Raw genomic sequence first — 15,123 nt, forward strand, 5'->3', positions numbered from 1 at the left:
AAAACGGGAGAAGTGTGTGTGTGTGTGTGTGTGTGTGTGTGTGTGTGTGTCAGGGAGAGAAGGAGGCTGAATTTGCAGTTCTTGTTATTTTCAATCAAACACACTCCTCCTGAAGACGTGTTGGTGGAAACAGTGCTTAAGAAATTATATTTTGGTTAATGATGCTCAGAGCATCAAAGGAGAAACCTGCACTTTTGGGCCATTTTCCAATTCCCTGTTTGATATGAAATACACTGAGCACACTGGCACATACATGAAATGGTGTTTGTGTATGTCTATAATTGTAGCATGTATTGTCTGTCATTTTGAAAGATACATTCTAAAAAAAAGGCTTCATTATGATCCACTGAGTTGGTTGGTTAAGGCCCTAACAGCCGTGTTTATTTGGAAAATAAACAGGGAAATAATGGCATGAACATTTTTTGCAGTCGCCGTTAATATTTCCATTTTAATTCACAACTTTGTGCATGCTTTGCATAGCATTAGGACAATTGCTGAACAACATATTTGCACCCTAAATGCTTCTATTTGCACTCTGAAAACCACTTTGCACAACCATTTCAGTACATTTATTGACATATGTCGCAAATTCATTTTCCATTCAGACTAATGGCATTAACGTTCCCCTCATTAAAAGCCTTGCTGTTTTGGGTAATCATTGGATCAGTAGAGGAGAAATGGGGCATTGTACTCACTTGGATTTCCTGGGAGTTGATAATTAGATTTTCTTTGGGAAAACCTGGTTTGTATTGTCAAGAGCAGATGTGTCATGGGAAGCATTTGAGAGGAGTTTATTGGCAAAATCTAATTCACTACAGACCACTCATGACTGTTTGCATAATGAGTAATGTAAAATCCTTAAAACTCAGTAAAATGAGTGCTTCTGTAGCAGTTACAGGTTTTTCTATAATAAAATTAAACATTGGGTATAGAATAGAAACCTTTAAACCTAGTCTTAAATCTCACAAACAGAAAACTTAAAATTAGTTTGGAAAACCTGATGAATTTGCAATTTTAGATCTGTATGTGATATGTAATCTTTACACCAACACCAACCCTGTGGCTGTATGGATACAATAGAGGATAAAGAGCAAGGACAGATAAGATAAAAATTCACCATATCAGTACTAAATTTGTTGCCCAAAGACATGTTTCAGAGAAAATGAATCTTGTCGTTCGTTTAATCCAAAAGGTCAGTCTTCATTATCAAACAAGATTGTCTCAGGTATCCTGTGGGATTTCTTGGTTAATGATGATAATCGATGTACAACCTGTTCATTTCACACCTCTTTAGTATCCTCGAATGGTTAAAGAGACAGTGTTCACCTAAACCACAGTGTTGCCAGCTGTTACATTAATATTGCAGATGTCTAATATTTTGAATTTATGTCAGTGTGTTTTCCTTTGGATGGGAAACTTATTTTAGCATTTAAAAGCCCACAGATAAAATAGTCTCAACCATTTTCTGCCAGGGGAACAAGAATAGTGGTGAAATGGCTAAAAGCTCTTACATTTTTCCTGTGCATCACTTTTGGATATAGAGGTTTATTCAGCCACATATGAAATGGTAGCTGTCAGTCAAAGTGATGTTTAGAATATGTCTCTTCCGGCAGCCACTGGAGCCTGACACATCTGAAAATGTTCACTGGCTCAGCAAAAACAACATGGAGGTTGTGAATCGGTCTCCGCTACCCATAAGGCCTCTGAGGTCACTGCCTCAGCCTGACTAATGGGCCGGGGGGGTTACCTAGTGGAGAGATTTACTGACTGGTCAAGACATCCAGTTAGCATCACTCGCAATTTCATCAAATTTCCTGTGGAGTGCTAAAGACAGGAATGTGTATAAAAGTAATATTTCCCCCTCCAGAGCAGTTTGTTCATTTATCACTGCTGACTGTGGGCAGTTAAACCTGGCCATCCGTCTGGGTATTGAGACGTTTGAGTGATGTCACCCAACATGTCAGTCACTTACCTCTCAATGACCTCAGCTCTCACTCAGAGGTTTTCATTTGGAAAAGCACTGTAATGTAATGAGATTGAGCGCTGAACACAGACCTTTGGCTATAACTCACTCTCCCGAACCTGTCACTCAAACAAGTTGACTTTTCACCTCTTTCCACTACAGGAACTAAACCAAATGAACCACAAGATGTAGACATGGTCAAGGGGTCTGCTATTATTCTTATTTCCAGTTATTTCCTTGCTTTAGAGAGAACCTTTATATTTCAGCCCTGCTCAGGAGGTGATAACAAGCAGCAGGTTCCTTCTGTGGTACAGGCTGTGCTGTCATTTGTGATCGGTGAAGCAAAGGTGTCATAATCACATGGGGAGAATGTATTATTCAGAGTGAACAGGAATCAGCTGTAAGGACTAAATGTGTACAGTGCCAGAGGATATTGCAGCAAGTGTCCTGGTTTGTGAAGAACAGCCAAAATCCAAAGAAGAACCTTGTGTCAAAGCCTCACAACTCCTCAAAGGTTAAGGGCATAACATGACCTCATGGAGCTCAGCTTGCTTCAAACTAAGTGCTTGTCCGACAGCATCTGAAGCTCCACACTGTCTTTTCTGACGTTGGAATTAGGGCGCTTCGTCCAACAGTTTTTGTAACCTTCTGGAAAACATCAGTCCAACAAGCACTCCCACTTCATGCAGTAATTGGCAAGGTGTATCGACATGAAAAAGTGAATCTATCAAGCCCCTCTTTCTTTATTCAACACATCTACAGTACTTCCATCACTTTTTGTGTGCAACCACACGACTGCCTTCGAAGATAGATTTTACGAAAGTCACTTACCCCACTTTGTCAGATTAATTACCTCATGATTACAAAGACACACGAAAAGATGCAGAAGTCTTCAAGAGAAGTCAGGTAAGAAGTGCTACCATTGCCTACCTTCCACCAAGTGTTCTCAACCTGGCCCTGCATGTTTGACATGAGGAGTTTATCCCTTGTAAGTTCATTCTGCTTCCCTGGCGCACAGGGAAGAATTTCACTTAACCGAAGCCATAGGACTGGACTCTATCTGATAAGTAGCATATTGTGTGAAGGCACCTGGCATCACCTAGGTGTGTATCATCAGTGGCTAATCTTTATATTGGTCGTCCCCCATGTGTAATGCTAAGTCTGACCCTCTAATCTCTTTGGGGCACATGGCCAAATCTACCAAACCAAAAGCATTACTGAAGGTGTCCTGTCCAGTTTTAATCCCTGGTGAAGTAAATGGGTTGAATTTACAATTTCCCTTTCATTCACCAGTTATCACACGCCAATGGCTATTGTGCAAGGCACTGTACTAACCACCGGGAGCAATTTGGGTTCAGCCCACTCTCACATGTGGACAGTATTAAACCACCAAACCTTCAATTAATGATGTGCCACAACCATAAGGTGTCATGGTTTTCAACTCTCAACTGACAGATAAACTTCTGTCAACTCCATTCTTGTTACGCCCTTTGTCCAAGTTATCTGATTGTCTCCATACAGATTCGGTCCAGAGCCATTTCACTATGTAAGCTCCCAGCTCTGCCCACTGTATCAGCAGTGTGTGCACACACACTTCCTCACCAAGTGTAGCTGGAGGCTTTCTTTGGCTGCCAACATGCTGGAGCAGCCAGGAGTGATGAAGGCATGGGGAATTAGCTGGTGACAGGAACTCTGTGTGGACAAAGTTGGCAGAGCCCTACAAGGAGCCATAGAGTGCAGTCACATCATCGAGCCCCACTCTCACCACAGGAGAGGGGATGAAATATGAACTCATTTTAATATCCCACCTAATAACTGTGTTGACAAGCGCCATGAGTTACCTTCTGCAAGAATGTCGTGGCATTTGGATAATTAGCCATAAATAGAATTTTATTATATCTCACCATCAAACAGTCAGGGAGACGTTTTTATAGCAAAGGTTAGGTGGTAATTTAACTATCCCTATTATGGAGCTAAATACAGGTCTCTCATAGGTGGTGGTAGGTTTCAGGGCAGTCAGCCGGGGACTAAGCCAAGAGAATCACTGCAAGAGCTAGTCTGTCTTCACCACTAATTCATTTACATGTAAATCCATTATATCCATGCTTGTATCCACTTGGCACTGACATTGACTCATTTAGAAAGCCAGAAATCTGTCTTGTGAGTGATGTTTTTTTTTGTATGTCAAGAACTTGATAAAATTTTCTTTAGGAAAGTGATGAATCTTCCCAGAAGTTGGCAGAAATCCCGCTCTTGTGAACACACAAAAACTGATCATTGCCTTTTTTTGTCATCATGTTGGTGTAAATTGCCTCAGTGATTTTACCACAACAAATGCCTGAAGCTGTATTTTTCCCAAACTCCAAAAAGTGAAGGTGATTTTTATACAGCCCAGAGCAAAATGATGTGCATTTTACTGCCAGGCGGTTGATGATGGGAAACAGCCTCGGGGAGCTTCAAAAAGTTGGCAGGCTTCCGCTTTTACACCTTCTGTTTACAAAAACAATAAAAACTATATCCCAGAAATATCCAGTGGTATACATTGGGTCATTATCATAACATCTTAGCATATTAGTCTTGTTAAGCATCCCCTCATACTTAAGTAATTAAACTGAAGTGATAGTGATGGCATTATTAGTTGTTTGAGTCTCCAATTAAACTGTTTCGGGGCTGTCATCGCTGCTGGCTGGGGTCTCTGTTGGCTCAGGATCTGCCTCGCAGAGTAAATAGGAGTACAAAGCTGACAGCTGTCTGATAAATTATGCACAGCCTAGTGTTTCAGAGGTGCACACACATAAACACACACACACAGACATGCACCCACATACACTTTAATCCTCAAGAGCTGAGGTCCCAGCAGTACAGTTGAAAGAAACTGGAGACTCTTACTCCTCCACACGTTTAGTTTGTCTTTCTGTCCTGCTCCATCCTCTGTGTGTTCTGCATGTCTCTCCATCTTGTGCGTCTGTCTTCTTCACATCATCTTTTAAAATCCCTCATGTTAGTTCTCACTCCCTCTCGCCGCCCCATTTCACTCATCTGGCAATTCCATTAACACAGTGGCATTGTTGCTCCCTCCTCCTCTCATATCCTCTACAGATTAGGGCTGATATGAAAGCTGAAGCTAGAGCCAAATGGATGGGGGTCTGTGGTCTGTGGTGGGTCAAAGCTGTTGATTCATGCTTCAGGAAAAACTTATAACAGAGAAAAAGGTCCTAATGTAGCTTGTTGGTGATCTGCTACGCAGTGTAGTACTGTATTTACAGAACCACACCGTGTCTGCATGGGCACAAACATGTCAGGACTCCCACCTTCTCAACAATGGCATACATGATGGATTATTGTAAGAATGCTTCTTTATTGACCTATTAAAGGTACCCTGTGGAATTTATGACCACTATTAGCACTATGGAGCAATGCATTGTTTGTTTCATGCACAGTAGGATTCGGGTACACATTAATTCCAGTGGTTTTGGATTAAATCGCGTTTTCACAAAAGCTGTGAAGAAGAAGACTTCAATGGATTTTTTAAAGTAGTCAAAAATTTTTGGCAAAATGTTTTATTAGGAAGGAAAGTTTTTCAGCACAAGAAAACTACACAGGGCACCTTTAACATTTATAATTGTGTATGATTTACTAACCTTTGCTCTGGCATATTAGAAAGTGAGAAACACATGACTCCTCATGACTTATCAATTCAGTTAGTTACAACAGACTTCAGACTTTTTCAGGAGTCTCCATCCAGTCATGTTGGACAAAGGAAAGTTTAAACATCCTCATATTTATGTTGTTCACTGTTTGTGGTTTCACCGCACAAAATTATGAAGACATTTGGAGAGTGGTAAGCCTGCTTTTTCTTTTTTCTTTTGACCTGAAGTAAAACAACATGAAGCCTTTGCCTCTGCACAAAACAATGACACTCTATACAACAGATAAGCCACACCAGGACATTCTCCCGATGGGTCAACAATATGTAATCAATTTAGTTTTCCCCATCACTCTATCATTCCTCATCTTCCACCCCTCCTCCCTCCAGTCTCCCCTCATCCTGCTGTCTGGACAGTGCATTAGAGTTGTGTGAAAGGACCTGGACATCATACCTTTTCCTTGTGTTATCTCTCAGCCATCGGTGTCCTGTTTCCTTACATGTTGCCGTGTCGTCGCCTTCTGCAGACTTTGTCTCCACACCCTGTTAAGACCTCTTTTCCCCACTCTGATCACCGAGATCTGGCGTCCTACAATGTGGAGATGAATAGCTTGGCATTTTTCCACATGGCAGGCTGAAATGTTGAGGTCAGGTTCTGTTAATTTTAATGGATCTGCAGTGATGCCATCATACGGTCTGAAGACAATGAGGGTCATGCATATGCAATTACTCTTTAGTCACATACTGTAAATCTTGAGATAGTCGATTAAAGGACTAATATGACATTTTGGAAATTAGCTAATGTGTGCTTTCTTGGCGAGAGTTGAATAATAATCCACTCAAAAACCAAATCCTCAAAATAACAATTCTGCATTTTACGAGGGATATTACCCCAGACTGTTTTTCAGGGGGGACCTGTAACTCCACTGGTTTCCCAGCAACTGGCCCCAACCAAGAAATAGCCCAGCACAAAACTCCCATAAAACAGTAAATTCTTGTGTGTACGCTTTGGTCTTTGTACGGATTAAACAAATGAGATATAATATGTGGTAGGTGGATTTTGTTGTCTTTGAACAGTGTTGGGCTAGTTGTTTTCAGTCTTAGTGCTAAGCTAACCAGCTGCCGGCTCCAGCTTGGCATTTACTGTGCAGATATGATACCATCATCATCTAACTCTCGTCAAGAAAGCAGGTAAGCATATTTCCCAAACTGTCAAACCATTTATCAGTGATGCCAAACAGCTGCTGTCTGTAGCTTCCTAAATGCTGGGTTAAGTTTTGGGTTGCAGGCAGTGGGAAAGAGAAAACAAGCAATTTTAAGTCATTACCATTTTTTTAGGTAAACAATAAATCAATTAATCAAAAAAAACTGATGAAAATAGCTGGCAGCCCAGATCATAACTGTAAGCTTTGTAGAAGCCATTCAGGTGAAACTGTCCATTCTTGAAGTTATATGAGCAACATAAAGAGCTCAGAGGGAGGGAAGACGATGTGGGTTGGAGAGTTATAAACCGCACGGGAACAGTGTACGCCACAGCGATCGCCACCTGATCCCACTGTGACTCTAGTTAAAGCCATGACTCTTAAACTGGGCCCAGTGGGACATAAACACAACACCAGGCAGTCTCTATGAATATGAATGATCCAACCAAGCTTAGATCAAATGCACAGGACCCAAGCACTACATTGCTAATTGGGAGTGGATGTGGTAACCTCTAGCCTCTCGTCTCCATTTAAAAAAAAAAACAAAACAAATGTTGATGTTTATTATAACAAACCGCATGATATTATTATCATTTGGTATGGCTCCCGCTGAGATAGGACCCTCTGTCTAGACCAGTAATGAACAAAGGCTGAAGTGTGTGTGTGTCTCTCTGCTGAACCCAGATCAACTCAAACCACAGGGATGGAGGAGAGAGGTCTTGTCGCAAGCGAGAGCAAGAAATTTAATAAGCAACGACTAAATTAAATCTGTGAATGCAATGACGGACAGTTTGTAGACGCTTCACCTGCTGTTTGTGGTTGAACAGCTCCTCCAGCCTGACTTCTCTGCTCTGCATTTTACTGCTGCTGATTATTCATTAATACACACTTTTTTTCCCTGCTGCAGCTGCCATAACCTTTAGTGCAGTTGTTCATATCAGAGCACTGTCTCCGTTTTGACTTAGTGAATGGGCTAATCTCAGTGTGAAAGAAAGATTAGCTGGGCAAGAGCGCCAGCTAAAACTCTCCACTGATCCCAGCCCCAGGCACAACAGCTCAACTAATGTGAGCGTAGAATTAGTTTCCATGCTACGCTGGATGAAAGTTTGAGCCTGAAGCCCAGAGAGGCAAAGCCTGCAGTAATTATGAATGATTGTAAAGTTCGCACAGATATTTTTGCAGTTTGCCTGAGGCATCTTTTTGTCACCATCACTTCTTCTGCCTGAAGGATCTTATTTTAAGAACTCTCCTTTTGTTTTGTTTTGTTTTTTTTTGGGGGGGGGGGGGGTTGTATTGGTTTTTTTTTAGATTGTCCGGTATTCTGTGCAGTTAAGGTTGTGGGGAAAGATGAGAATGTATTTGAAGACAGCCTTTGGTTAATAACAGCTGGACAGAAAACAAACATGGAGATAAAATTGGACAGTGTAATCTCATCAGCTGAATTCCTAACTAGTTAAAAAGAAAAAAAAAAAACAGGGAATAGAAATGGTAAATAACTTTCCTTTGAGGCAGGAGGGGTTTTGCCAATACATATATTGACATTAACATTTTACCAAATAAAACAATGTTTGTAAAAAATTACGTGAGTATGAATATAAAGCCTTTGTTGAGTCCATTAAATTTTGCTTTATGGTTCAGTAACTGTTTGGGTGCAGTCTTTGTTTTCACCTGTACAGTTTGAAATAGGGCAACATTTAGTCAACTTGGTTGGTTTTTCTAATAGTTTTGACCTTTGTTCAGCATTTACATTTTGCTTTCAATGGCATTTGAAAAATTTACATAAAATTTGCGTGACATTTGACTGGAAAACCTTTGAGCCTGGGTAATAATGCTGCTGTCTTGGACTGATGCTGGAGCTGTGGAAGTGCTGATAGATAGGGATCAGTGGACACATCTGGCGGGAGGAAATACCACTATCGCCGGCAGTCAGGGTTCTCCCACAGGACCCCTACCCCACCCCACCCCCTTCTCCCGTGAAATCTATCCAGGTATGTGGTTTAGCAGTATGGACTAAATCGAAGCAATCCTATGTATGTCACAACGAGATTGGGATTGAATCGTGAAGGGGAGCATCATATGGTGAAACCCTGCACTCAGGCTGCAGTGACGTTACCACTCTATCACATTTGTCTGCCCGTGGAAATATAACATTTTCTGTCTCTGACCTCTACAAACCCACAGATTGTAAGCAGCAGCAGCATTTTCACCCCTGATGTTTTTTCCTCTGGTTGGCTGTGTGGCACCAGAGTAAACACCAGGATAGATGCCAGGTCTGGCTTATGGAGCCATACTCATTGTCTGCACACAGGGCAGCAGACACCATGAAGGACCCAGAGAACTGTGCTGTATGTCACTGTGCACAAGATGCTCCGCTGGGTAAAGTTTGTCTGGCTGCACTAGGGACGGCCAGCATAAATATTTATCTGGTTTAGTTGTTTTTTCTGGCTTAGGCTCTGTGTATTTGGAGAGAAATACATGAGGAAAGAATGCACAGTGTCTCGTTGTGCTGGATTAGTACACAAGAGGTCACAAAGTGCTAATTTAACTGGGGCATGGAAAGGGTATGCTGCAACAAAGCTGCAGTGCATAGCTTTGGACACATAAGTCACAAATATTTCATGCTTAATCCACTGTCATACATAAATGCCAATATGTAGCACTCATGCATATGGAGCTGGATTTCAAATTAAAAGTCAGGAAGTGTTAACAAACAAGCTTCCAGGGCCCCTTGAGAGGAACATATTGTCATGAAGTGACAAGCCTTTCCATCACTCAGCTTGTTGCTGCACAATGGATGTAATGATGCTTATTAATTAAGAAGACTTTATCCTGCGTGATGTCAGCCTACCCCATTCACGAGTTAGCACCCCCCTTCATGAATAATCAATGAGAGGCTGCTTAATAAACATGAGGGGGGTGTGTATAGCTGAGCTCTGCCACCGGCCTCCGCAAGCTCAGCAGAAGGCTGGAGAACGCGGAGAGGGAGGGAGCATGTGAGGCGAGGAGTGTTGGGGGGGGGGCTGTGTGTGTGTGAGAGAGAGAGAGAGAAAGAGAGAGAGAGAAGGCTGAGCAGAGAGATACAGCCACAAGCTGGGGAAGTCAATCCTGTCAGCCAAAGTGGTTGTGTGGCTGTGAAAGAAAAGACACAGAGGAGGCAGTTCAGAGAGAAGAAGAAGAAGAAAATATCTGCGTCTTCTCTCTTCCTGCCTGGAGTGGCTGGAGGGAGAGCTTGGATGGTGTGATCTTCTCCAACATGGGATGCAGCCTCTGTACCCTGCAGAAGCCTGAGGAGCAATATAAACTACTCTATGAAGTCTGCCAGGTACTGTGACCAAGCCTCAGGGAGAGTTTTTGAGACCCGCTTGCTCACTTTTAGCTGGTTTTATCGCGCTTTGTTTTCACTCAGTTTGGTTTAGTATTTCATGGTGCTTTCTGACTTGTTGAAATGTAGCTGGAGTTTGCTGCACTCGTGTCTCTCGGGGGGTCACTGGCTGAGTGGGAGTAGAGTAAAAAGAAAATAAAGCGGAGTGGAGTTGTTGCCGGATGGAGCTCCTGCAGCTGAGCAGCCTGAACTCTGGCTGCAGGGGTCAGCGAGAGGTGGCGCACTGTGCTTAAAGGAGGGGGTGATGAAGAGGTGACAGCTCTCTCAATGCGTCTGCTAGTGTGTGCCGATCGCTGCCCACCTCCTCATTGTCAACTGAATGCTGACTCTGAGCTTTCCGAGCTTTAACCCCTGTTTGACTTTCACTAAAGTTTATATTTAACACTCCACACTGCCTGTTCTGCACATTTTTTTTCCAGCAAAGAAAACAGAGCAGCTGTGTTATAGATGCACCATTAACACATATGAAGATTCCCACATGATTTCCACATGAGAGACCACAACTGGTTTTGTCAATCATCTTTTAACTGTTTTTTAAGTTTCTGTAAAACATTACTTGATTAGTGCAGAAACAATTGATTGACCTTATATGACACAAAATGACAGAACTTAACAGTCTTTGCTACTTTTCTTTGTTTTATATGATTGTGAATTGAATATCTCTTGGTTTTGGGATGTTGGCAAAACAAAACTGTTACAAAACAGTCAATCTCAAGACATCAGCTTGGACTTAGGAGAATGTGATTGGCTTTTTTCACAATTTTCTAATTGGAAAAACAAATTGACAGATTCGTCAACAATAAAGAAATAATCATTAGTCGTGCCAGTGCTGATGAAGACATTCTTGGTTCATGATATTTGCACGTTGTATTTATTTGGATAAAATAACTGAACTCTGAAGTTTTGTTGTTGATGGATTCATGTTGAAAATGATCAAATGCGAGTTTTGCTTTATTCAATTTTCCCACAAGTTGTTCATTATTTTCAAAGCAACCATCTTCCACCTCTCTGCCCTCAGATGAACTCAGTGTGACCCTCTTTCTCCAGCTCTCAAAAGCATCACTTGTTTTGGATTGTAAAATAAAAAGAAAGAGCTTTCATATTGAAGTCAGGATGAAACGTAGCTGGCTGAAATATTATGTATTCCTTCAGTGGAGAAAGTGTTAGTAGATCATTTGCTCTGTGAGTGGCATGTGGTGCACCAGAACAAAACCTACAGTGTGCTGCCATTCTCTCTTCTCTCTTCTTGTCAGTCTTAATTGAGACAACACACTCTGGTTTATTCTATATATAACGTACAACCCTGACAGACTGTACTCCACATCTTTAAAGACTGCTCTCTGTAATACGCTCAAATCCGTTTTGTTTTTTTTTTTGTTTTTTTGGGGTGGGGGGGGTTGGGTTTTTCTTTTTGTATTTACAGTCTTTTCATCCACAGTGGACCCCAGCCAAGCGTTACCCTCCTATCGCACCAAATTACATCTCCATTTGCCGCAAAGGGTGCCGGGTGGCTGGTTTAAATGAACGTAATGATCAAGCTCTCTGTGGATCTCACTCATTATTCTCCCCCGAAAAACAGCTCCCTCCCATCACGGGAAGATAACAGGGGGGTGTCTGACATCGTGCCTGAAAATAGTTTGGCTTTGATCAGGACTAAAAGGTTTTGGCTTGTCTGAAATAAAAGATGGGTGTTATGCAGTGGCATAATAAATGGATTATGGGTGCTAACAGTGGGGTCAGAAAGCCCGCCACTCCTCCACCCCCAACCGACCACTAACAGCAAAAACATGGTGTTTGGAAGAGGGCTGTCACTTCTTTTGTTCTGGCTTCTCTTTGGTCTCGGTGTCATCTTCCCTGTCAGTCCTCCTGGATTGACAGACCCTTCTCGCCTGCTTCTGTTTATCTTACAGCGGTCAGTTACGTGGGTGTGTAGTTTTTAACATCACAGGTCACTCATCACGTTGCTGCCTTCAAACAAGCCAGTCAGCTGCCACATACGACAGCAGGAGATAACGCAGATTATTTCTGGTGCAACATGAGTGAAGGAAAAGCTGCTTTTTTTCCTGTGGTCAGCTTGGTAATAGTTACACTCATGGAAGAATCATAGAAGGAGATCATAGACATTACACTCAAGTCTTGGCTGGGATAGTTATTGTATCATATTTGTCAGGTTCTTTTTCAAATAGGGAACACTTGTAAAAAGCCTTTTTCTTTAGGACCGAAACTACAGATTAGCTCCATTATTGATTATTTCCTTGCTTAATGCTTAAACGTTTAGAGAATTGATCAGTTTAGTTCCCAGGCAAGATCTTGTATAATTATTTCCCTTTAAACCGTGGAGAGACAGAACAACAGTAATAATACAACCAGGAGCTTAATAGTTTGTCTAGAACTAGAAGAAACTGAGTTTTTCATTACACCACAATCAGTTTGAAACAGCACACATTACACATTACAGAGCAGACACAGCTAGTCCAGCTAGTGCCACACTTTGTACGTTTAATCATTAAATATGCCCTACGACAATGTGCATCCATAGCATTTAACTTCCACTAGCACTGGTTAATGATGGCCGAGCTCAGACCTATATTTCCTGAGTGGCCATATCTGAATTCACCAAGTGTATGTAGCTCCTGCAGGTTGTTGTGAAGGCTTGGCTCTTATTATAAATGATCAGGGATGTATTGATTTGACGAGATAGATTGCTATCAGCTCTGATACTGACCTCATTCAGTAGATTATGTGTCATGTCTGCCAGACTGGACCTGCTCACACTAAATACACTTTCCTTGGTAATGTCATTTAAAAATTCAGTGGTTCCACTAGCAGGTACACTCATTCAGACATGGTGAGCTGTGGAGTGAGTTTTTTGTGCCAAACACAGTTCCTGGCACCATGTTAGCTTACACATTGTACAGTGATTGCAAGTCCCACACAGTGTGGGTCACACAGTTGAAATCTGGGGGAAAAAGAGACGACTCATATCAGACTGGCTTATGGTATTAACCTGAGTTGAGTCATTTGCATAGAGAAAGAAAAGGTTGGATTGGTGGATCCCGACACGTAACCATCACACATGTGTAAGTAAGGCTCGTGTTGTCAACTGACCCTCCTTGTCATCATTTGTCGTCAGTGTTTGTGAGATTAGTATTTCCAGAAATATATATATCTGCAGTGCAACATTTTTTAGCTCTACCTGCACTGTCTTCATTTTTTATGTATTAAATGTATTGAAGCAACTTGCTCTCCGCTATGTTAATGATGGTCTTGGTCAACTGAAAGATTTTCTTGTTGGATTTGCTTATGAAGACTAAGACGCTCTGAAAGAATCCAACGTTGGATTTATTCTTGCTGAGATGATCATGAAGGGCTCAGTCTTAGCCCCTGCACTCACACACACTGTACAACTATGCAGTCCAGTGAGTGTGCAGAGCATTTCTTGTGTCACATGTTCTCCTGTGGCCATTCAGTTATGCGAGCACAACCCTAGCTTGTACCTCTGGGGGATGTGGGGGGAGCGGGGGGATTCTGGGAGGCCTTATTCCTCCTTACTGATAATACAGGCAGATGCTCTTGATCAGAGAGCCTGGCGCAGCGCCCACTCTGCTCTTCCCCGTCATCTCTCCGAGGACTTAATAATCCATGAACACTTGAAATCTTTCCAGTTCATTAAACACCTTAGCTCTAACTCCCATGTTGGAGGCATGAAAAATATGGTTTTGCAGTGTTTTTATAAGAGTCAACAGACTGCACATCATTTTTTACCTCGGGGCACTTTATCAGTCAGAATTAGAAACACTCGACCGACTTAGTAACTTTAGTCTGTTTAGATTGTAATTAAGAGTTTTGGGGTCATACATTATTTTCTCACAGGAAATGCACTTTTGCAGAATTTTTGTTTGCTGCACTGAGTGTCAGTACAGCCATACAAGAGATCAAACGCTGTGAAGGGCTATTAAACAAAGCCAACACAGCGTTTTAGATAAGTGTTTTCCCTTTTCACTATAATCATTTAAGGCCTGAGCTGCACTGGCCTCAGTACTCCCTTTTAAACTTGACCCTTCTGACAGCAGAGGACCCCTTGGTCTTTTCTTCAAAGCCAAAGGTAAGCGCCATGTGGAGATGTAAGCTCAGCTGCTTTTGTCAGGGACTTTAAGGTAGAGGCCTTGGAAACTCTGTTTGACAGTCCTAGGGCTCTTAATCTCTCCAGAAGCACTCTGTAATGGCTGTGGCGCCGTGCTGCGGCTCTTACAAGACCCAGAGCTTAATTAGAGCCTCAGCACAAGCTGGCCATTGAGGCTCTGATCCACACTGAACTCATCGGGCTATTGTTTGTTTGCTAAGTCCTTTCACTTTTCTTAGGTCTCTGTATCTTTCTCTGTCGATTTTTCTCCTGCAGAGGGACATCATCTTAAACCGAAAACGATTGATCTGCTGAGCTTAAGAAGTTTACAAATGAGTCGCTGGAACATTTCCTATCTGAACCTTTCCAAGTGCCACAGCCTAATTAGCCTTGTTTCTGATTGAAGGCTGCAAAGATGTCATGCTCAGCTCAAGAAGCCATGTTGTCATCACACCAGATGTTCTCAGTGTGACATCTTCTGGACCAGACAGACAGAAAAATGAGATGTAAATATTTGTACAAGACAGCTCCTTGTTCCCCCCAGTCCTCTGCCCCCTCTCCCCTGTTCAACTGTTAGAGACCTCTGTAATCAAAGCAGTTACCAAGAAAAAAAAAGGGATCTCAGAGACGCAGCTCCCGCTCGTCCCAGCCCCTGTAATGAGGCTTGACACAGACGGCATACAGAGACAAAGCAGGGATCACCAGCGCCGAGCACGGCCACTGGAGCCTGACACTGTGTGTTTTTAATAACGGCTAAGACCAGCCCTGGTGCGCCGTCACATCTGTTAAACACTGGAGCAGGTGGCT

At 42.3% G+C, this 15,123-nt stretch overlaps 1 protein-coding gene across 3 annotated transcripts in view; it reads left to right on the top strand.

Moving 5' to 3' along the window:
- Nucleotides 1–15,123, top strand: part of pdzrn3b (PDZ domain containing RING finger 3b) — a 95,244-nt gene that overhangs the window by 64,679 nt on the left and 15,442 nt on the right. The window contains exon 1 of one of the 3 annotated variants that reach the window (XM_071493650.1): nucleotides 9,903–10,133. The exons of the other annotated variants lie outside the window; for them this stretch is intronic. Within the exon in view, the coding sequence (XP_071349751.1) occupies nucleotides 10,065–10,133 (69 nt within the window). The 5' untranslated portion in view covers nucleotides 9,903–10,064. Of the gene's footprint in view, nucleotides 1–9,902; nucleotides 10,134–15,123 lie in introns of those variants that run through there. 3 annotated transcript variants of the gene reach the window in all.

Source organism: Trachinotus anak, unplaced genomic scaffold (genome assembly GCF_046630095.1).
Source record: "Trachinotus anak isolate AG129_WGS33_773 ecotype Australia unplaced genomic scaffold, CSIRO_AGI_Tana_v1 ptg000013l, whole genome shotgun sequence".
Taxonomy (NCBI): domain Eukaryota; kingdom Metazoa; phylum Chordata; class Actinopteri; order Carangiformes; family Carangidae; genus Trachinotus; species Trachinotus anak.